The sequence below is a fragment of the Eurosta solidaginis genome, chromosome 3, assembly GCF_040869045.1.
Source record: "Eurosta solidaginis isolate ZX-2024a chromosome 3, ASM4086904v1, whole genome shotgun sequence".
NCBI classification, from domain to species: Eukaryota; Metazoa; Arthropoda; class Insecta; order Diptera; family Tephritidae; genus Eurosta; species Eurosta solidaginis.
This window is the reverse complement of record NC_090321.1, coordinates 266,375,166-266,400,328: the sequence shown is the minus strand read 5'-3', so window position 1 is coordinate 266,400,328 and position 25,163 is coordinate 266,375,166. Positions and strand designations below refer to the sequence as shown.

General features: G+C 38.4%; 1 protein-coding gene across 1 annotated transcript; it reads left to right on the top strand.

Moving 5' to 3' along the window:
- The first annotated feature begins 1,014 nt into the window (after positions 1-1,014).
- LOC137245517 (amine sulfotransferase-like) lies at positions 1,015-24,677 on the top strand. Its single transcript, XM_067776318.1, has 5 exons — positions 1,015-1,280; positions 16,829-16,961; positions 17,020-17,347; positions 24,389-24,467; positions 24,527-24,677. The coding sequence occupies exons 1-5, from the start codon at positions 1,015-1,017 to the stop codon at positions 24,675-24,677; spliced, it is 957 nt and encodes a 318-aa protein (XP_067632419.1).
- Positions 24,678-25,163: the final 486 nt, after the last annotated feature.

Below are 25,163 nucleotides of genomic sequence, written 5' to 3'. Positions count from 1 at the left end.
ACTTGTGGTTTTGTGGACATTTTGGCTTGTGCTCCAGAAGAAATCGTAAGCTCTACATAAAACAGCCAATGAATCGATTAAGTTGAATGTCGAGAAGCTTGCGAGCCTTACGAGTTATTCGATATTCGAGAAATTGTAAGCTCTACTTTACGATTACAAAAATTGTGTAGGCTGTCTTTTTTGATTGCGAATTCAAAACTCATTGCAAGTATTTTCTATTACATATATGTACATACATGTGTTCTATACGAATTTTTTTAGCTTACTTTGAGTTGTGATATTTTAAAATATATTGGCATTAAAAATTTATGAGGGGAACAATTCGAGATTCGGCGAAAACTAACGATTTTCCATAGAATTCTCGTAATATAGACTTTGTCATTGTACTTCTAAGCAAGATTTTTATTCCCCACACGTAAGAAAAATACGTTTAGACACTGGCGGTTGTGGCTAACACTGTGCCAAATATGAAATAAATACCCAAAAAAACTTCCTCAGAAGATAAACATTGGAGGAATTTTCCGCAAAAGGCAAAGGAATTTTATCTTAAATTTTATATATGAATTTTTAAAATAATGAAGAAAATTTCCACGCATGTAAGATAGGGTTTTCTCTTATTTTAGAAAAGTTTTATTATTTTGAGAAGAAATTGCTATCGCGAAAAATCATTCCCAATGGGTATCTGTGTTACAGATTTACGCAGTCGTAAGATTTGGGAAGGGGTTGTAACTCTCCACCATTTGCCACCGCCGTGAATTCGCCACTGTTTAAGTGTGAAACACTAAAAGGAAGTTTTGAAAATTAAATCTTATCCGTAAATGTCTAAATGACCTTACTTCGCAATCTACAAGCATTCATTTAATGGCCTTAAGAACATCGTAAATCTTTATAACGAGTAGTAATAAAAAGCTGCTGCAGAGAAAGACTTTTGGTTTTATATTCAAAGTGCATCATAATTAATATTGGCAGTCAAATTTATCGTTTAAACATTGAAGTCACAAAGTAAATTTAAAAATGCTACAAGTACCATTGAAACCGAAAAGCTTTCCAACAAATTTGATTCCAAAAGATTGGTCCAAACGTCAAATGTTTGGATTTTTTGATCAAAGTTTTGTAGATAAAGTATACCATATGGAGGTGAGGGACGATGACGTTTGGTTGGTGACACTACCAAAGTGTGGTACAACTTGGATGCAAGAGCTGTTGTGGTTGGTGTTGAACAATTTCGATTTTGAAGCTGCACGCAATGAACATTTGGAAGTGAGATCGCCGTTTTTAGGGTAAGATAAATGGGAAGATGTGATATTGTGTATTTGAATGAAATGAAATATTTTTATATGTATGAATTACACGCTTAGAAATTGGGTATCTTAAGAATGAGTTTTTCGTGGTTTGTGTTTGACGGTTTTGATAATTAAACTACCCTGTAGTCAAACCAGCTATGTCAGGTGGTTGCTAAAAAACATGGTTCCACCGCCGTGAGGTAACGGGTTGCTTGGCCTCACTCCTTTTTGGTAAAAGGACATGCTTGGCAACTGGCTGATTTCATGACCTGCGCAGGCACTGGCGAACTCAACTTGAATACCACAGAGCTATTAGCGTATAAAAAAGCTGATCTATCCATGGTTGTTGAAGAGTTAACAGGGCGCTGCCCAAAGGCAGACTGAGTTGGCCGTATGGAAGACGACGAGGTGGAATTATCCAATTAATTTATTCCATGGGTCTACAAAAATTAAAATGATTGCACTTTCGTATACGCGATAATAGCACAATTGTGCTATGGAACGCAGACTCCTACTATATTCTCAGCTTAAAGCCATTGCGACAACGAGGCGAAAATATCTCGGTAGGGTTATATTCTACTCATAAATACCCAACTTTCAAGTATATGTATCTCATTCGTAGTTCTATCCTTGCCAAGCAGGGATTTGATTATGCTATGATGTTTAAAATTGACCGAGTGTCGTTGGACAACTAATCTAGATATTATATGTACGTAAATTGCTGCCAGGAATTAACTTCGAAATTAAATAACTTAATTTCCTCGATGCTCTCGCGTTTTTTTTTTTTTGTATGACTTTCTGTAGGGTTCCTTTTATTATATGTTACCCGGTCTATGAAAAGGTGGCTTATGACTAAAAAAAATTACTACTAGTATGAAACTGAAGAAATGCATTGTTTATCTTTAACAGCTGTTTCTCGCAATTTCTTTTTTGAGTTATAAGTCACCTTTTCATAGACCGGGTCACATATTATACATTTTACCTGTTAACTTTATATACTTTGTGAATTTATTATTTTATGTTCACTAATTTTGTTTTCATAATTTAATATAGTAGTTGAAACCACTTTTATATTTTATAAAAACTTTTATTTAAATACGCCTAAATGTATGTGTTGTTGAAGATTGTTATCACGGTTAATTAATAACTGGTATCGCCCGTGGTCGAAATTCGAACAACTTGTATTTTTTTCAACTCACTCTATGCACCCAGTGTTGGGGTAGTGCAATAATGCGTTAATAGTTGAGCAGTGAGTGGAAATATAGCAAACTGATCTATCTAACTTAAAGTTCTCATTAAAATTTTGAATTTGACCTAAGACGTTATAATCTTTGATTGTATTTTCTTAATTTTTCCACAAACTTTTCAAATGTAATTATAAGTTTTGGTATGGAGCTCCTTAAAAAAAATATAACAATTGTGTAAAATCGAATGAAATTTACATAGAATTGTGGTGAAATTACTTGAAATTGAATTGAAAATTTGCTTTTTCCACACCACCCGGGAGATATGCCGCTGGCGCGCTACCGAAGTTAGTTTTGGGTGCTCGGTTCCCCAGTAGGCGTATATCACCAATATAAACTACATATACGGCCTACATATACATATATCGCCCATTTACTTCAATAGCGTCATAATTCAAAAAACACGAATTTTTAGTTAAGAACGAAGAAATGTGCTAAAGGAATTTAACCTATTTCACACCATCGGTTAGGTATGCAATTGGCGCTTTACTATTACATATGTATTTATAATTAATTTAATTAATTTAATTTACATATGTATTTATAATTAATTAAATTAAATTATAATTAATTAAATTAATTATAAATACATATGTAATATGTAAACGAAAACGAAAATTTCGAATAGAATAGAGGATACCTTCATAAAAAATAAAATAAGAAATATCAAAATAAATTAGCATAAAAGACAATATACAAATTTTAATGTAATATCTTTGTAGCAAATTTAATATACAACGTGATAAAAGATAATATAATAAAATAAAATAAGAAGGCTGATCAATACGAATGGATTCATATAACTTTTATATGATTTCACGTATGCTAAGTATGCGACACAGCCTGTCAATTGATTGTATGGAAATTTTGTTAGCGTATTAATATATAGATAGTAGAGTAATATACGGCCTATGCAATATTTCGACCTAAAATCGAAAACGTTTTTGGGTCGTTTTTTTTTTCGTTTAATATACAACGTGAAATTTTCCGATTCAATAAAGTTGCATTTAAATAATAATAAACTAAGTTGAAATAAAAGATAATATAATAAAATAAAATAAGAAATATCAAAATAAATTAGCATAAAAGACAATATCCAAATTATAATTTAATATCTTTGTAGCAAATTTAATATACAACATGATAAAAGATAATATAATAAAATAAAATAAGAAATATCAAAATAAATTAGCATAAAAGACAATATACAAATTTTAATGTAATATCTTTGTAGCAAATTTATTTATTTTTTGTTCACTATAAGACGTGCTATATCTAAAATGAGCATAAAATCTGGAAATGCAAAAAACATTTGGGTCAAATTTGCAATTAATTGTTATAAATAAATAAATTTAGTGAGCTTGAACAAAAGTTGACTCATTATTTCTGATTTTATTTTTTTTAAAGCACCTAAAATGAAAAACAAAGAATCTGTTTAATAAAGACCTATGCTTTTACGTGTAAGTAAAATTTGTCCAAAAAAATAGGCCGGTTAAGTTATTACTTCTCTTTAAAGTTTTTTTGTGCGCTAAAAATTATTTAGAACAATTTTTTAAGGATTTTGGTACAGGCCAATATAGGTAATTGGCAACAATGGGAACAATATTTTATTTCAGCAGAAAATGGGCGAAGCAGTAGTTCTCTCACCGTTTGGCGTGTACAAATATATACGTATGTAGAGATGAAACATTTGAGCAACGCGACAATTGAGAATTTGGAGCTATGTACTCAGGGGGGTTTTTGAACATAATGCGTCCTACAGATGGCAATTTCGATAGTTGCACAGATTTTCGAATTTACAAAAAACTTTTTCTATTAATTATAAACAAATAGAGTAATATATGTTAACAAAGATAGGCCTATGCACTGCGGCTGATAAATACGAATCGATTCATATAACTTTTATATGATTTTACGTATGCTTAGTATGCGAAACAGCCTGTCAATTGATTGTATGGAAATTTTGTTAGCGTATTAATATATAGATAATATACATTTATTTTATATTTTAATATGTATACAAATAGCTTTATTATATTAAACGCCTAAATGTAGGTTTTTATTTTATAAATATTTTCAACAGAATGGAAATTTTTGATATTTGAAAAATCAAAATAATGAAAATAAAATTATTGAACATAAATTAATGAATTCACAAAGTATATAAATTTTAAAGGTAAAATGTATAATATATTAAAAGGAACCTCACATTAATCCCCCTTCCAGAGAATTAGCATTAAATAAATTAAATGTGACTTTCTTTTTTTTTCCAATGTTATTGTGATAAGTGTTAGAGTTGTTAGGTAACGCTTCAATAATTGCTGGTTTTAGCCTATCAATCGGAATAGTTCTGATTTAATTATCACTTTCAATTTTAAAATATTTCTTTTTTTAAGTACCTTGTATGTACCTTCATATGGTTGTTGTAAAGAATGCTTATTAATTAAACGAACAAATGTAAATTTACATGTTTGTAAATCTCTCGGAACGTAAATACCAACATTGGAGTTGTGATGATTTAATGAACATTTCTAAATTTTTCACGTAATTTACTCAAAATTTCATTACACGATGAATTTTCAGATGTTAGAACAATAAGAATGTAGCGTTCCTTTTAATATACAACAGTTTGTTGTTATTACAAACATTCGATTCTACGAAATTTCAATTTTACGAACATTCAAAATTTTTACATTGAGTACTTAATAGTACGAAGAAACGTGAATCGACAGTACTTGGTTGTACGAACAACTAACAAATTTTGTGTTTTGTATCATAAAAATTTTCATGCTATTGAGAGTTTTGGCACGTGCATTCGGTGGGCCAAGCAAAACAATGTTGAGGCTTCAAATTTGGTTGTTTTGGCGGAGCTTCAAAAAACTGCAGTAAACAGTTACCTCAATATTCATGTCAAACAAACAATGATTAATCAATTTTTTACATAAAAATTTTAAACATTAAATACTGTCTTACTGAATTAAGCACATGATATTGTTCGAACAACTTTTCTGAGCATACACCTAAGCTAAAATATGCAATATGTATGTATGTTATACGGTGATAACCATTGTGAAATGAATTTTTATACTCAGCTGAGCAGAGCTCATAGAGTATATTAACTTTGTTCGCATAATGGTAATCCGTAACGGCATAAACTAATCGAGATAGATATAGACTGCTACATATCAAAATAATCTGGGCCAAAAAAGAAATTCAATTAGCCATGTCCGTCCGTCCGTCCGTGCGTAAACACAATAACTTTAGTAAATTTTGAGGTATCTTGATGAAATTTGGTATATAGGTTCCTGGGTGCTAATCTCAGATCGATATTTAAAATGAACGAAGTCGGACTACAACCACGCCCACTTTTTCGATATCGAAAATTTCGAAAAACCAAAAAAGTGCGATAATTCATTGCCAAAGACGGATAGAGCGATGAAACTTGGTAGGTGAGTTGACCTTATGACGCAAAATAGAAAATTAGTAAAATTTTTGACAATGGGCGTAGCACCGCCCACTTTTAAAAGAAGGTAATTTAAAAGTTTTGCAAGCTGTAATTTTGTCGTTGAAGATATGATGAAATTTGGCAGGAACGTTACCCCTATTACTATATGTGTGCTTAATAAAAATTAACTAAGTCTGATGACGAGCACGCCCACTTTTAAAAAAAAATTTTTTTATGTCAAATTTTAACAAAAAATTTAAAATTTTTACAGTATATAAGTAAATTATGTCAACATTCATCTGCAGTAATGATATGGTGCAACAAAATACAAAAATAAAAGAAAATTTTAAAACGGGCGTGACTCCACCCTTTTTCATTTAATTCGTCTAGAATATTTTTAATGCCATACGTCGAACAAAAATTTACCAATCCTTTTGAAATTTGGTAGGGACATAGATTTTATGACGATAACTGTTTTCTGTGAAAATGGGCGAAATCGGTTGAAGCTACGCCCAGTTTTTATACACAGTCGTTCGTCTGTCCTTCCGCATGGCCGTTTACACGATAACTTGAGCAAAATACGATATATCTTTACTAAACTCAGTCCACGTACTTATCTGAACTCACTTTGTATTGGTATAAAAAATGGCCGAAATCCGACTATGACCACGCCCACTTTTTCGATATCGAAAATTACGAAAAATGAAAAAAATGCCATAATTCTATACCAAATACGAAAAACGGGATGAAGCATGGCAATTGGATTGGTTTATTGACGCAAAATTTAACCTAACAAAAAAACTTTGTAAAATGGGTGTGACACCTACCATATTAAGTAGAAGAAAATGAAAAAGTTCTGCAGGGCGAAATCAAAAGCCCTTGGAATCTTGGCAGGAATACTGTCCGTGGTATTACATATGTAAATAATATAGCGGTACGCGACAGATGACGTTCTGGGTTACCCTGGTCCACATTTTGGTCGATATCCCGAAAACGCATTCACATATAAAACTAAGGGCCAGTCCCTTTTAAAACCCTCCTTAATACCTTTAATTTGATACCCGTATCGTACAAACACATTATAGAGTCACCCCTGGCCCACCTTTATGGCGATATCTCGAAAATGCGTCCACCTATAGAACTAAGGCCCACTCCCTTTTAAAATACTCATCAACACCTTTCGTTTGATACCCATATTGTACAAACGCATTCTAGAGTCACCTCTGGTCCACCTTTATGGCGATATCTCGAAAAGGAATCCACCTATAGAACTAAGGCCCACTCCCTTTTAAAATACTCATTATCACCTTTCATTTGATACCCGTATCGTACAATCAAATTCTAGTCACCCCTGGTCCACTTTTATGACGATATCTCGAAAAGGCGTCCATCTATAACTAAGGCCCACTCCCTTTTAAAATACTCATTATCACCTTTCATTTAATACCCATATCGTACAAACAAATTCTAGAGTCAGCCCTGGTCCACCTTTATGGCGATGTCCTTAACTGGCGTCCACCTATAGAACTATGGCCCACTCCCTCTTAAAATACTCTTTAATACCTTCCATTTGGTACACATTCCAGGGTTACTCTAGGTTCATTTTCCTACATGGTGATTTTTGCCTTATTTTGTCTCCATAGCTCTCAACTGAGTATGTAATGTTCGGTTACACCCGAACTTAGCCTTCCTTACTTGTTTTATATTTTAATATACAAATATGTAGCCTTATTATATTAAACGCCTAAATGTAGGTTTTTATTTTATAAATATTTTCAACTGAATGGAAATGTTTACTATTTGAAAAATCAAGATAATGAAAATAAAATTATTGAACATAAACTAATGAGTTCACAAAGTATATAAAGTTAACAGGTAAAATGTATAAGATTGTGAAGAATATTAGCATCACTCACTCACATCTCACATCCCTAAGGTTATTAAATAAAGGCACAACAACAGAAACATTAAGCAAGCTACGTAAACACATTAATCATCATTTACCCCATACATACAAGGCAACAAAGAGATAACTCACATACAGATGTAGTCATCGGTGGAAGTATTACTCACATATACACGCGCATATGGCTATGCGAGAGGTTATAACCGTGCATCTGTAGTTTATAGCTGGTAACCAAGTAGAAAATTCGAGCAGAAGAAACGTCTAGACATTTGGGCACAGAGTATAAAAGCAGTGAAAGCTAAGTAATCAGGAAACAGTTTGATTTAAGCACGCTATCAGTTGCGAAGTGAAGTTTAATTGCGAAGTACTTTCAAAGTAGTCTAATAAAGACAATTTTGTAATACAGAATATTGGAGTGTTTTATTCAACAGTTAGCGATTGAACGTAAGCAGAAAGTTGCACATAAGCAGAATTTCACTAAATTCGTTACAATATATTAAAAGGAACTCTACAATTTCAATCAAAAAAAAAAAGTTAAGAGATTCGATCTCAATAAAAAAGGAAACGATTTAATATGACCACTAAAAACTTTCAAGGTCTCTCTATACCCCTCTTCCCCGAGGAATTCGGGACCGCTAGAGCTCCACCTGATAACCAGCCGCACAACCACATGGAGGTAGCGGTTTTTTGCAAGACTTATACCTTTCTGAAAAAAGACGTGAGTACCAAGACCTTGTGCAGTTCTATATGTAAACATACAGGTGTTAGTCTTAGTAAACTTAAGATTTGGATTTAATTATATCATGTCCACGGGTTGTAGCTAAACCATAACAGAGCTTTCTTTACTAGTATAAGGGACCTGGTCCACTGAATCAGGATTGAATCAAGTGTTTCCCTAATTCTCCTATATAGGGCCTAGTCCAAGATGAGGTGTGGATTTGAGTATTATCTTAGCTCTCCAGCCACATTTGTCGAAGCATTAAAATGCCCGCTTTGATTCCTGAATAAAGACAAATACCTGGTAGAAGTGTGTAGTCAAGAATGCTTTATTTTGGCTCATCGCCAGCTTTTATATTTTTACAGCGAAGTTCTTAATTCTACTCATGCATACAAAATTGCTTACTGTTGCTGGAATATATTTCATAAACGATTTCCGCTTGAAATACATACAAATGGTTAATTGCTAATTGTTTCTGGAATAAGTGTGCCACTTGTAATGCGATCACACATTGCTAAGCTATGTGTCACTGGTGTCTCATATGTAAAGCTATGTCAAATGCAATCGAGACATCAAACCTGTTGACTCAGCAATGTGTATCGCGTGCATTAGCGTGGTTAGGCACACTACACTAGAAACAAACAATTCTGGGCTTTTTGAAAATAGCTTCGTCAACAACCGAGAGTGAAAAGTTATTGTTTTATCATATTGTTATCATTGGATGCTTTCAGCGAACACAAGTGTTGATCAATCGTTCAGTATTTCTGATTCACTCAAAGGTTGTGATTTTACGTCAAATTACCAACCACAAATTTTTTTCACTTTACTCGCTCAAGGCAAAGGACCCTAAGCATCGATAACACTACCCTAAACCTCAAATGTCTGGGCATCCTGCGCGATGTTTTACAGGGCTACTTGGACACTGTTACCAGGTGGGCTGAATCATATGGACTGGTCTATTTTACAAGCGGATATACATGCCCACTTTAAGAACTCTTTCGATTGGGGGATTGAACAATAAACTATTCTGGAGACCCAATGGAAGGCTATCGGCACGAAATAGCAGCCCCCGTAAAGGAGATATTGCAGGAAAGGCTTTCAAATTTCTGGCACTCTAGCTTTTCTACCAGGTTGGAATGGGAAGGGGATTAGTTTGGACAGGGTACCAGTTAAGTTGTTCACGGATGGGTCGAAGTTTAAAATACCAAATTTCTTAACGGATCTAGGGGATGGGAAGCCGGTATTGCATTGAAGGTTTCATGTGGTCATACTAAATACTTCCCGAGATGGTCGGGCTGGTGCTTTTTACCGGAACGTACCGGATCTGCATCCCGAAAAGGACCATCAATAACACTCCCTAAGGCCTTCGGGGAATGTCCTTATCCCTGTTCAGATTCCGCTGGTATCCTGTCGTCTGATCCTAAAAAGGAGCGCCTTGAGTCAGCTTAGGAAGCGTTAGGCGGACACCACCTCCTGCAGGGAACAAGATCCTTCTGTCCAGACGACACATTACAAAGTATACTGACACCCTTTTTAATTAGATACATATATAGTATTGTAACGAATTTGCTGCAAATTCCTCTTATTTGCCCTTTTTGCTAGGTTCGTAACGCTAAACTGTTGAATAAATAACTCCAATATTGAATAATGGAAAAATGGCCTTTATTAAAATACTTCACAATAACACTCAAACTGTGCAACGAATAGCTTAATAACCAAACTGATAGCTCAAATGAAACTCCACTATTCAAAATAATACTGCTATTGCTCGCTAGATATCGTCTTAGTCGTAACTGCTTGACAACTCAAATCAAACTGAATTACTTCTTACTCGCCTGCCCCGCTTTTATAGTTTACGCTGCATACTTCAAGGCTCTCGATTTCCAGAATTTACTAGTTAGTTTCGGCTACAAAATCGCCAGCCACAACTACGTGCACAAATTATTGCTCTCTCTTGTGACAACTCAGATAAGATATATGCATGTATTTGTGCATTGCCGCTCCGCTGCTCGTATACGTACATATGTGTAGACGCAATTATTTATTCGTTTGTGTAGATACATAATGATTGAATTATTGATGTGAATGTTTGTAGTTTACAGTCTCTCGCGCATACATAGGCGTATAAGTAAATGCATCTGTATGTGACATCTTTCGGCTGCATTATATATGTGTATACATGATTTGATTATTGACGTAAATACTGCGTATCGTGGCCTTAGCATCGCCTTAGTGATGGTATAACTTAGCGATGCTAATATCCGTGACACTGCCCTCCACCTAAGTCTGATCGTCCCGGTCAGACAAATCTCTCGATCTAAACGTTGCCAGCCTTTCCAAATGGACCACTTTCATTTTGGTTCGTGGTTTACCGATGGTTTGTATGCGGTACACTACATCGTTGATCCGTTTTACAACTTTGTATGGGCCTTCCCAATTACACTGCAATTTCGGGGACAAACCTTTTTTTCGTTGCGGGTTGTATAACAGCACCAAATCTCCTTCCTGAAAACCTTCTGAATTAATCGTTTTATCATATCTGGCTTTCATCTTGTCACTCATAATCTTTGTTCGTTGCCTTATCAGATCATGTATTTCTCTTAGCTCTTCTTCCAAATCACTAGTGGATTTCCTGACATTTCTCTCCGCATTGGCATCTATCCCAAACTTCAAATCAGCTGGCAGTCTAAGGTCATTGCCAAAAATTATTTTTGCAGGGGTTTGGCCCGTTGTCTCATGCACTGCTGATCGGTAAGCCATCAAGAATAATGGTATGCGGGTATCCCATTCTTTATGGTACTTGTCTACTACTTTCCTTAAGTGCTCCTCCAATGTTCTATTGAATCGTTCTACCATACCATCGGATTGAGGATGCAATGCAGTTGTCCGTGTTTTTCGAATGCCCAATGACTTACACATTTCCTGGAACACAGCTGGTTCGAAATTCCTGCCTTGGTCAGAATGTAACTCCATTGGTACACCATACCTTGCAACCCAATTGTTTATAAACACTTCTGCTACCGTTTCCGCTTCTTGATTTGGGATTGGGTATACCTCTGGCCATTTGCTGAAATAATCCATAACTACCAGTACATATTTGTTTCCGCCGTTGCTAGTAGGAAATGGACCGGCGACATCCATATCGATCCTTTCAAATGGCGCACCTGAGTTATATTGCTTCATCTGGCCATGACTTCGTGTTCTGGGCCCTTTCGCTCTGCTGCAAACCTCGCAGTTCGCAATCCACTCAGTGACCGACTGACGGCAACCAACCCAATAGAATCTCTGTTTAATCTTCTCGAGCGTCTTCGTGATTCCAAGGTGACCTCCGCTTGGACCATTATGCAGCTCGCTGAGCACATCAGGAATCCTCTTTCTGGGAACAACTATCAGTTTATTCTTGTATTTACCATCCTCACTCTCCCATACTCGATGAAGGCAACCGGAAATCAATTCTAAACTGTTCCACTGTGCCCAATATGACTTCGCAATGGGACTCTCTGCTGACATCTCTTCTCTGTTTGGTCTTTCATTTCGTGCGAGCCCTTGCATAACACGTGACAGATCTGCATCTTCTAGCTGGCACTTTCTTAGCTCTTCCTTGTCCCATTCATCTGTACATGTTATAGTCATTAGCCGGACATCTATAATGTCTTCTTTAGCCTCGGTTTTTGAACAGTGCTTGCATTCCAAACTACATGGTCTTCGTGACATTGCATCGGCATTTCCATGGGTACTACCTTTTCGATGCTCAATGAAAAAGTCATAGCTTTGTAGTCGCTCGATCCACCGTGCCAATTGTCCTTCCGGATTACGGAACTGCAGTAGCCATTTTAAAGCTGCGTGATCTGTCCTGACACGGAATCGCTGGCCGTAGAGGTATTTGTGAAAATGTTTAATGCACTCTACCAATGCCAACAGCTCTCTCCGCGTAACGCATAGTTCCTCTCTGGTTTTCCAATCGAACGGCTGTAATATGTAACTACCTTCTCCTGTCCATCGACCAGTTGTGATAAAACGCCTCCTATAGCATATCCACTCGCATCTGTATCTAAAATAAATGTTGCTCCTGGAATCGGATATGCTAACATTGGGGCAGTGCACAAACGCTCCTTCAATGTTTGGAAAGCCACTTCTTGCTCCTTCTTCCATTCAAAAGCTTTATTTTTTCTTGTAAGCTCATGGAGGCTATGGGCTACGCTGGAAAAATTTTGTACAAAACGGGGGTAATATGTGCACAGCCCAAGGAAACTTCTTAATTCATGTAGGTTCTGTGGTCTTGGCCAATCCTTTACAGCCTCTATCTTTTCGTTCGCAGTGCAGATGCCCTTACCTTGTGACCCAAATAATTTACTTCCTTTTTAAACAGCGCACACATTTTGGGACTTAACTTCAGACCAGCGCCAGCTATTCTTTGGAAAACTTCCTCCAAGTTCTTAAGATGTTCATCGAAATTCTTGCCCAATACGATGATGTCGTCCAGGTACACCAAGCATGTTTTCCAATGTAGTCCTTTCAATACCTGATCCATGAGTCTCTCGAAAGTAGCTGGTGCATTACATAGTCCAAAGGGCATTACTGTAAATTGCCAAAGACAATCTCCGACGCTGAAGCTGTTTTCTCTTTGTCTTCCTCCTTCACCACCAGTTGCCAGTAGCCGCTTTTCAAGTCCAGTGTGGAAAACCATTTCGTACCAGAGAGCGAGTCCAGAGTGTCGTCAATTCTTGGCAATGGGTAGCTATCCTTTTTCGTAACGTCATTCAACTTCCGGTAGTCCACGCAAAACCTCATTTTTCCATCCTTCTTCTTTACAAGTACTACCGGTGAGCTCCAGGAACTAGCTGATGGTTCGATGACGCCGCTGTCGCTCATTTCTTGTATAATTTGACTCACAACTTCCCGCTTCGCCAGTGGAACACTACGTGGAGCTTGACGGATCGGCCTCGCATCTCCAGTGTCAATTTGATGTTTCACAACGTTGGTGCGGCCTGGTTTAGAACCATCCTGGTCAAATATGTTCGCGTACTTTAGGAGCAGTTGTTTTGCCTTACTCTGATATGCTTCCTCTAGCCCTTGCGTCCATGCCGTGATGTCATTTGAAAGATTAGTATTACTAGCTGAAACGTGTTCCTGGAGCTGTTCACAGTTAATAACTACTTCAGCCTCTTGGCATCTTCCCAAAATAGCTCCTTTAGTCAGTTTGAGTGGAGACTTGAACTCATTGAGTACTCTTACCGGAATATGTCCATCTTGTTTTGTCATAGCCAGGGTTTTTCCTACAAGTATGTTCAGTGCTGATTTGTTTGCTGCGTCGACAACCCACAATTTGTTTGTCCCACAATCTCCATCAACCTTTGCCCAGATGACTGCTTCGGATTTTGGTGGTATTTGCTGACTCTCTTCCACCAGCTCTCGTTTACTGCTGTAGCCTCTCTCGTAGCCGAAATTAAGTGGTACATCCATGTTCTTATATCGCATCGTCTTACTTTGCATGTCAATCTTGATGCCCTGGTCGATTAAGAAGTCCACTCCAATTATGATTTTATCAACAATCTCTGCGACTATAAAATTGTGTACTACCGTGACGTTCCCAATTGCGACTTCACATGATACTTCTCCTAGAACCGTGCTGTCTTCTCCAGTGGCTGTACGCAATCTTGCTCCATGCAATGGTGTTATCTTCTTGTTGACTAAATCCGCTCGAATGATGGAATGAGATGCACCCGTATCTACAGTCAGTAAACGTTCCTTTCCATCCACATGTCCTCCGACAGTAAGATTGTTTGACCTTCTTCCAATTTGTGAGATAGAGATTATGGGGCATTCAATTGAGGGAGCCAGCTGTCGCCCCTTGCGGCTGACTCGCTTTAGTTTAACGATTGAGTGGACTTGGAGATTTGCTCATCTCCTTCAGCTCTGCGTTTACGGCCACCCACATTGTTGGAGCTATTGGGACCGGTGCTGCAATGTCGTGCAATATGACCTGGGTTGCCGCACTTGAAACATTTAATAACTCCGGCATTTTTCTGTTGTGATCCCTTCAGTGCTTCCAAAATTGTGTCTACCCAGTCTGGTCTGTCCACTTCCACACGATGAGCTTTGTATGGTGGTTTACTTAATAGTGAGGCCGTTTCCTGAGTCAATGCATGTGATACCGTTTCAGCAAATGTCAGTTTTGGGTTTGCGTATGTAGCTCGCTTCGTTTCCACGTCTCGTATGCCATTTATAAAACTCTGGATTTTTACCCTCTCGGTGTATTCCACGGGTGCGTCCGCATTTGCGAGATGAGCCAACCTTTCAACATCTGAAGCAAACTCCTGCAATGTCTAATTTGCTTTTTGGTAGCGGTTTTGCAACTCAATTTGGAATATCTGTTTTCTATGCTGGCTTCCATAACGTCGCTCTACAGCAGCCATCAATGCTTCATAATTGTTCCGCTCTCCTTCGGGAATCGTCTGTAGAATTTCCGCTGCTGGCCCCTTCAATGCCACGAACAGTGCAGCAACTTTTTCTTCCGCATTCCAGTTGTTCACTGCTGCGGTCTTCTCAAACTGTAGCTTGAAGACCTGGAAAGGAACAGAACCGTCAAATGATGGTGTTTTTACCTTCGTATTACTCGCTGAAGCAGCCGGTCGATTAAGTTGCAACTGCTCCATACGACCTTTTAATTCATCTACTTCTGCCTGAAATTGAGCCATTTTTGCATCCTGCGCTTCCAGTTTTGATGATACCTGTTCCAAAATTTCTGCCGACATTTCAGATATACGTGCCTCTTGCGCTTCCAATTGAGATGCCATATATGTCTTTTGATCTTCCAATTGAGATGACACTTGCGACGTCATTTCTGAAATACGTGCCTCCTGTGATTCCAGTTGGGATGCCATATATGTCTTCTGCTCTTCCAGTTGGGATGCCATATATGTCTTCTGTTCTTCGAGCTGTGTTTCCACCTTGGATGTAATCTGTGTCGACATTTCTGACATACGCGTTTCTTGTGCTTCAATCTTCGATGTTATGCGTGTTTCCTGCGCTTCCAGTTGGGATGCCAATTGCGACGACATTGATGCTACTGTCGATGTTTGTGCAGATATTGCAGCCAATATCATGTTCAAGTCTGTGCTGGTAACTCTCTGCGATGTTTCGTTTTTCTCTTCAATTTTTGTTGTCTCCTCGCCATCAAGATGAAAGACATATTCTTCCACGTTAATTCCCTCTAATTCCATTGCCTCTCGTAGTCGTGCCTGAAGTTCGAGTTTATTGCCGGTTGTATTCAATCCACGACTGTCCAACTCCTTCTTCAGTTGCTGGATCTTCAATTCACTGAATTTTGCCATGTCCTTGTTGTCCTCTGGAATTTATTCAACAATTCCTCTTCTGACACCAATTGTAACGAATTTGCTGCAAATTCCTCTTATTTGCCCTTCTTGCTAGGTTCGTATCGCTAAACTGTTGAATAAATAACTCCAATATTGAATAATGGAAAAATGGCCTTTATTAAAATACTTCACAATAACACTCAAACTGTGCAACGAATAGCTTAATAACCAAACTGATAGCTCAAATGAAACTCCACTATTCAAAATAATACTGCTATTGCTCGCTAGATATCGTCTTAGTCGTAACTGCTTGACAACTCAAATCAAACTGAATTACTTCTTATTCGCCTGCCCCGCTTTTATAGTTTACGCTGCATACTTCTAGGCTCTTCGATTTCCAGAACTTACTAGTTAGTTTCGGCTACAAAATCGCCAGCCACAACTACGTGCACAAATTATTGCTCTCTCTTGTGACAACTCAGATAAGATATATGCATGTATTTGTGCATTGCCGCTCCGCTGCTCGTATACGTACATATGTGTAGACGAAATTATTTATTCGTTTGTGTAGATACATAATGATTGAATTATTGATGTGAATGTTTGTAGTTTACAGTCTCTCGCGCATACATAGGCGTATAAGTAAATGCATTTGTGTGTGACATCTTTCGGCTGCCTTATATATGTGTATACATGATTTGATTATTGACGTAAATACTGCGTATCGTGGCCTTAGCATCGCCTTAGTGATGGTATAACTTAGCGATGCTAATATCCGTGACAGTATGATAAATTTCCGCTACTAGACAAATGTGCATGCAAGACAAATCCAGGCCCTAAACCGAGGTTTCTGTATTATGACATACCTAGCCAGGTCTTGGTTATATACATAAGTCTTTAATTTTCTTATTTGCAGATTTGAATACCTTATACACAAGGACTTGGATCGCGGTCTTGAAAGGGTGGAAACACTTAAGTCACCACGTTTCTTTAAATCGCATAATCCTTTACCGCTATTACCACAACAGCTCTGGTGCAAGAAACCAAAGGTACAGGTATATTAGTATTTTCTTGATAAAATGTTTAATTAAATTTTGTATTTTATAGACAATTTATGTTTATCGAAACCCAAAAGACTACATTGTTTCATTTTATTACCATAAACGTAACCTTGGATTTGGTTTAGAACAAACGCTCGAACAATATGTTCTGGAGTATATTGAAAAAGAAGATACGATATCAAAGACCGATTTCGACCATGTAACAGAATTTTATGCATTGCGTAATGAACCCTGGATTTTTTATACAAGTTTTGAATGCATGAAACAAAATCTGAGAAAAGTTATAGAAGATCTTTGCCAATTTTTGAATAAGAATATAACCGAGGAACAAATGGCGGAAATGTTGCATCATTTGTCGTTTGAGGAAATGAAAAGTGAGTTATTAAGATATTTGAAAAGTAAAAAAATGTATTTCATTTTTAAGAATTCATGGCTTAACACTGGTCAACAATATCAGATATTCAATTATTATTATTTGTTGGTTAGATTATAAAAATAATTTTAAGCACTTCCATTATATAAATGGAAATCAGCGAAAAATGTCTCCTTATAAAAAGACATATTCTTGCTAAACTTTGATTTTTAAATTTTGACATAGAAATTGCATAACTATTTATGAGAATTAAAAATATAAAAGTGGAGCGCACATTACATGGATTGGAAAGTTGGTAGGAAAGGAGATATTATTAGTCAATCAATTGCGCTCCACCTTTATATTTTTACTTCTCATAAATAGTTTTGCAATTTCTATGTCAAAATTTAAAAATCAAAGTTTAGCAAGAATACTTACTTACTTAATTGGCACTTAACCGTCTAAACGGTTATGGCCGTCCAACAAGGCGCGCCAGTCGCTCCTTCACTCCGCCAACCGGCGCCAATTGGTCACACCAAGGGAGTTTAAATCGTTTTCCACCTGGTCCTTCCAACGGAGTGGGGGCCGCCCTCTACCTCTGCTTCCATAGGCGGGTTCCGATAGAAACACTTTCTTGGCCGAAGCATCATCTTTGATTCGCATAACATGGCCTAGCCAGCGCAGCCGCTGCGTTTTAATTCGCTGGACTATGTTGATATCTGCTTATAGCTCGTACAGCTCATCATTAAATCTTCTTCGGTACTCGCCATCGCCAACGCGTAGAGGTCCATAAATCTTTCGAAAAACTTTTCTCTCGAACACTCCCAAAGCCGCTTCATCTGCTGTTGTCATGGTCCATGCTTCTGCCCCATATAGAAGGACGGGTACAATACGTGCCTTGTAGAGTATGATTTTCGTTCGCCGAGAGAGGACTTTACTTTTCAATTGCCTACCTAATCCAAAGTAGCATTTAATCGCAAGATTGATTCTTCGCTGGATTTCAGTGCTGGTGTTGCTGCTAGTGTTGATGCTGGTTCCCAAATAAACGAAGTCTTTTACTATTTCGAAATTATGACTGCCAACAGTAGCGCTGACTTTTTGCTTGATGACAGCAGGTACTTCGTTTTGTCCTCATTCACTATCAAACCCATATTTACCGCTTCTTTTTCCAGTAAAGTAAGCAGAACTAACAACATGGGTGTTTAGGCCGATAATATCTATGTCATCAGCATATGCCAATAATTGCACGCTTTTATAGTATACTGTTCCAGTGCGGTTAAGTTCTGCAGCTAGTATAATTTTCTACAGCATCAAATTAAAGAAATCGCACGATAGGGGTTCACCCTGTCTGAAACCTCGTTTAGTTTCGAACGGCTCGGAGAGTTCCTTCCCAATTCTGACTGAGCTGACGGTGGTGCTCAACGTCATTTTGCACAGCCGTATAAGTTTTGCGGGGAAACCAAATTCAGACATAGCGGCATATAGGCAGCTCCTTTTCGTGCTGTCGAAGGCGGCTTTAAAGTCGACGAAGAGGTGATGTGTGTCGATTCTTTGTTCACGGCTTTTTTTCAAGATTTGGCGCATTGTGAAAATCTGGTCGATGGTAGATTTACCAGGTCTGAAACCGCACTGATAAGGTCCAATCAGCCGGTTCACGGCGGGCTTCAATATTTCGCACAATACACTTGAATGGACCTTATATGCGATATTAAGAAGGCTGATTCCGTGATAGTTGGTGCAGTTTGCAGTATCCCCCTTCTTGTGGACTGGACATAGAACACTTAGATTCCAACCGTCGGGCATGCACTCTTCCGCTCATATTTTGCTAAGAAGTTGCTGCATGCGCCTTACCAACTCCTCGCCGTCGTACTTGAATAGCTCCGGAGGCAATCCATCAACGCCCACGGCCTTGTTGTTTTTCAATCTGGTTATTGCTATTCTAACTTCTTCATAATCGGGCGGGGGAACATATATTCCATCATCATCGATTGCGGGGTCGGGTACTTCATCTCTGCGCGGTAAATTGCTGCCTCCATTTAGGAGAACAGAGAAGTGTTCCCTCCATAATCTAAGCACTCTCTGGACATCAGTTACAAGGTTGCCATTTTCGTTCCTAGAGGAGTTTGCCCCGGTCTTAAAACCTTCCGTCTGTCGCCGTATTTTTTGGTACAATTTTCGGGCGTTATTCGTGGTGGCTAGAAGCTCAAGCTCCTCGCACTCACGCCTTTCTATTTCTGCTTTTTTCTTTCTGAAAAGGCGTCTCGCTTCCTTTTTCAACTCACGATAGCGTTCACACACTCCTCTTGTCGCGCTCGCTTTTAACGTAGCCCTGTAGGCAGCGTTTTTTCTTTCAGTTGCAATGCGGCATTCTTCATTGTACCAGTTGTTTTCTCGTTGTCGTCGGTAACCAATTTTTTCCTCGGCGGCAGTACGAAGTGCTTTGGAAATATGCTCCCACTGCTCCTGTATTCCTTCAGGATGAGTTGTGCTCTCAGAGAGCAGGTGTGAGAGTCGAGTTGCGAAATCATTGGCAGTCTGTTGTAATTGAAGCTTTTCGACGTCTAGCTTTCCCTATGTTTTTTGTTCCTTGGTTTTAGCCGCGTTGAAGCGGGTGCGTATTTTGGTTGCAACGAGATAATGGTCCGAGTCGATGTTAGGTCCTCGGATCGTGCGCATATCTAAAACACTGGAGGCATGCCGTCCGTGCTGGGTATGACCATGTTTCGAGCACCGGCAAAGTCAATCAGCCTCAGTCCATTAGGAGAAGTTTCATTGTGTAGGCTGAACTTTCCGACTGCAGGGCCAAAAACACCTTCTATGCCCACCCTGGCGTTGAGGTCACTAAGCACGACTTTTATATCGTGACGGGGGCAGCGCTCGTATTTGCGTTCTAATTGTTCATAAAAGTGTCTTTCTCCTCATCGTCTTTCTCCTCTGTCGGCGCATGGGCGCAGATGAATGATATATTAAAAAATGTTGCTTTTATTCGGATAGCGGCGAGACGCTTGTCCACAGGCGTGAACGCCAAAACTTGGCGACAGAGTCTATCTCCCACCACGAATCCGACGCCGAAACTGCGCTTATTCGTATGGCCACTCCAATAGATGTCACAATTTTTGATCTTCTTTCTTCCCTACTTCGTCCAACGCATTTCTTGGACGGCGGTGATGTCAGATTTTGCTTTGACGAGGACATCAACCAGCCGGGCATCTGCGCCAATCCCATTCAGGGAGCGGACGTTCCAGGTGCATGCCCTCAATTCATTGTCCTTCAAACGTTTGCCATGGTCGTCATCAATAGAGAGTGTATTTATCCGAGGCTTGTTGTTATATTTCATTGTAGTATGGTTTTACGTGGCGGGTCCCAAGCCCAGCGCACAACCCGCTCAGCGGTGTTGAAGATATTACTTGCAGGTTTATATAGCGAGTCGCTTGCTCCAAGGCAGACGCCCGCTTGGAGCCGCACCTAGAGCTGTACAGACGCTGCCGATGAGATCTCCCCCCTTAAACCGATTATGTCAGAGTGGACTAGCCAGGTTATCGCCTTCTCACATTAGCTCACCGTTTAGCGGCTACCCAGAGGATACTTGGCCGCAAGCGAACGGCAGTAGTGAGCTGCTTGAACCGCATGCAAAAGAATCGCTCTGGCCATTCCCAGGTGAATGGCGGTCAGAAGCTTTCCCCACTTTCGTGGACTTCTACACACGGCTCCACCTCCAAAGAATATGTAAGAATATGACTTTATATAAGGAGACATTTGTCGCTGATTTTTGCCCATTTATACTAAGGAAGTGCTTAAGTTTATTTTATTTTATTTCTATTTTTCCTTTTCTTGCATTTTCTCGGTGTCTTAACCTATCTGTGAAGTTTTACAGTTGTAGCTCAATGCGAACTTACATAAAAATCAATCCCAAAATTCCCTGCGTTTCGTACGTTTCTTCTAAATATCTCATCCCGTGCGCCCCCTAAGAACCTCTTGACTTATGCCTAAGTAGTTAACTAATTACTTTGTGGGTATTTTTGCAGAGGTCCCCCCATAAATTCAGAAAACAAAAATTTAGAAACACATCTTTTCAGAAAACATTAGTCTCTTCAGAAAGCCAAAACTCAGAAATAAAAATCACGGACAAAGCAAATTCAAAATTTTAGAAACAAGTTTTTTCAATTAGAAGACAATTTTTCTAAACGGGGTCGCCCCTCGGCAGTGTTTGGCAAGCACTCCGAGTGTATCCAAAAATTCATATGCCTTGGAGATGCACGTCCCGTCCCGCCTATTTGTAGGAAAAACTAAAAGGAGAACGACGCAAATTGGAAGAGAAACTCGGCCTAAAAACTCTTCGGAGGAGTAGAATATTTATTTAATAATTTAAGAAAATATTTAAGCGGTTCTCAAAAAGTTTTCTTGGTACATATAACTAGAATTCCCCTACTGTGGGTAAGGGTTAGTAGAATATGCCCGCGGTATGGTAAGCCCGTCGTAAAAGGGAGATAGATACCGAGGCTATCCAATCCTGAGTGGTCATAACTCGAAAGGGAGCATGGTGAGCCTATCATTGTCGAAAAAAACTCTACTGTGGGGAGCAGGAATAGCCAATTTGTGATCTGATATGATGTGTCGCATGATGATTGTATACAGGTCTCTTCTCCGGCCTTCTTCGTTGGAAAGTTGGCAATAAAGTTTTCTCTGGGTTCGCCCACAAGGGTAAGCAGCCTCTTTAAGTATTCTTACCTAAGTATGTGTTTTTCAAAGATTCTTCTGCGGAAGGTCAAGGAAACGGTTGAAAACAGACAAAGCAGATGCCTATCGTTTATTGATAAAAGTTGATAATTGTAAGAGCGGGTTCGAGCTCACTATTTTTTGAAATGCTTTGTTATGCTATACTGAACGGTTGGCATCGGATCTAGAGTTAACGTGATTAGTAGCTTAGGATTAGTTTGATAGGGGCTAATCCTACAGTGAACGGACATGTCAATTCGATGTAACGAAAAGGTTGTTATCACATCCCTTAATAATTGTATTAAAATCGTGGAGTTTCTTCACGTATCTGGCGGTGTTTGGTGACCAAGGTAAGACCTTGTGATTGTACAATCGACTACAAGCTAATTTGGTACCAATGATCCGGCTGTGAAGTGTTTGGGCCGGGAACATGAAGCCCATAGGTCACTGATGTTGCAATTAGATCCGGCTGTTGTGACACCGCGAGGTTGAGCCTAAGAGACAGGTACCCACGTTAAACGCATGTTAATTGCATCAAACATGCATAATGGTTGGTATGTTGTATGTTGATGTCGAGTTGCGGTACCCTTTACATTTGCCAATTTACAGTAGTGTTGCTTTAGAGTATATTAGCTTTGGTAACACAACGGTTGGTTGTACAGGTAGAAAGGAATCGAGATAGATATAGACTTCCATATATCAAAATCATCAGTATCGAAAAAAAATTTGGTTAAACCATGTACTTCCGTCCGTCCGTCTGTCCATCCGTTAAGACGATAACTTAAGTAAATATTGGGATATCTTCCAAATTTGGTATAATTTCTTATCTGGACCCAGAATAGATTGGCATTGAAAATTAGTGAAATCGGATGATAATCACGCATACTTACATAATAATATATACATCATTTTGAAAAATACAAAACACCTGATTATTTAGTAAGTAATACACCTAGAGTGTTGAAATATTATGTGTGGACTGATATTGAGACTCTTGATAAAAAATTTTTGAAAAGGGGCGTAGAACCGACCTATCATAATAAAATTGAGCAGAAAGTTTGCCTTCGCTGTAGGCAATGCTTCGAAGAAAAATTTACGAAATAGGTTAAGGACCGCGCCCACTTTTTATAAAAGCTTTTTAAAGGATTTTTGGACGAATAAAAAAAGCTATATCTTTGCATAAAATAGCTTTATATTTATTATATTTCCTTTGCCAAGTGGAATTTTAGCAAGAAATTTGAAAAATATCAAATTTGTGAAAATGGGCGTGGCACCGCCCCTTTCACTTTAAAAAAATGTGTATAAGTTCATGCTTCATATAGATTTCCATCGGAATGATTTTGGAAAAGAGGTCTGTTTCCGGATAGTTACAAGATGATTTCGGGCGTAGCTCCAGATTATTTTTGGACATTTTCTAAATAATCTCGGGATTCTTCTGGACTATTGGCGATTATTCCAAGTCTAAAAATATTTCGGACTTATTTTTTGGATAATTTCGGGTCCGTTTCGTGACTACTTATGGAGTCATTGCTTTCCTTTTAATTGCGGAATATTTTGAAATACACAATACTTTTCTGGACTATCTGTTTTCAGGATCATATCGGGGTTGTATCGCAATGTTGTGTAGCAGTGATTCGGTCCATCCAATGGGTGCGAATACTCACAAAGTAGCAATAACGCGAGTCCGTGGAAACTTGCAGTTTTAACAGGGGTTGAACAGAGAAAAAGGGGTGCTAGAGGCGTTGGTTCCACATTGCAATTGAAACGAAGGCGTGTGTCATGTGGGGCACGTTGCAAGCCGGACATACATTATGTATGCCGGGTTGATTCTGGATAGGTAAGGGTTTAACCTGTTACAGTATCCAGCTCGAAGTTGAGCTAGATTAATGCGCGTCTTCTTGTGGAGGTTGCTTTCCTATACTGCGAGCTTAGGGTATTTGACTTTAAGAACGGGCTTCTGAGTCCTCAGATGCCGCATTTCGTCATATTGATTGCGGAGATGATATCTTAAGTCCCTGGTAGGAAGGACGTCTTCACTCGCAATAATTTTGTGTCGTATTTTCTTCGTGTGAACTGTGCCGTGGGAAAATGCTAGTTAAATATGTATATCTAGCAGGACCTCTGATCGCGTTTTTACAATTTCTTTAGTGACTTCTGCTGGGATGTCGTTTGGCCTCTGTGGACTCTACGTCTTATGGTTTTTCAGATTTCTTCCTGAAAATTGTAACTCTTCGGTGGTAATGTTATGAGTAGTTTTGGAATTTTACTCTTTGAGAAACCCTAAAAGTCGTATAAGGTCACTCTAATTAATAACTTGTATTATTAATACATTTGTTATTCGTTACAGAGAACCCCAAAGTGAATCATCATTGGGGATTTGAGCAGTTGCGGGCCAAATATGCTGCGGGAAATTACGAAGATCATAGGTAATTATGAGCATAATATATTAAATATTTTCTCAATTTATATTTAACTTTCCGCACAGTTTCGTACGCCGTGGTTTATCAGGTGGCTATAAAGACGAGTTGTCGGCTGATGTTATAGCCAAAATGGATGGGTGGATAAAAAATAATCTCGAGCGTTATAATTTGAGCATTAATGAACTGCTCTTGCTAGATGCTGGGACAGCAGTGTGAAATGTTTTTCTGGTAACGGTACTATGGTGCATTTCCAATCAGGGATCCTGAAAGTTATACTTAAGTTTTATTAACAAATCGCTCTTTAACAAATAATTACTGGGTTTTACTTTTCCTCCATAAAATAAAGTTTTTATTTAATCTCTCATAGCACAACATCTAAAAGTGTACTGGAGTGTAAGAAATCCATGGAAGAGACCGAGTTTGTAAGTAGCTGACATGTTTGCAATGAGTTGTTGTTTGGTTTCGTTCATTTAAACTCTACCACGTGCCTTGATCCCACATTATAATACGCTACAGTATAGTGACTACACGTACATTCACATGCTGTATTACTCCATACGGCATACCAATACCATACACTACGTCTAATCTTATACATTCTCTAGTACTAGGTTACATATATACCAATATTGCGCACTAAACCTGCATTTACATTCCCCATGTATCTTCGATAGAATATACCTCTTATAAAGAATACTCTTA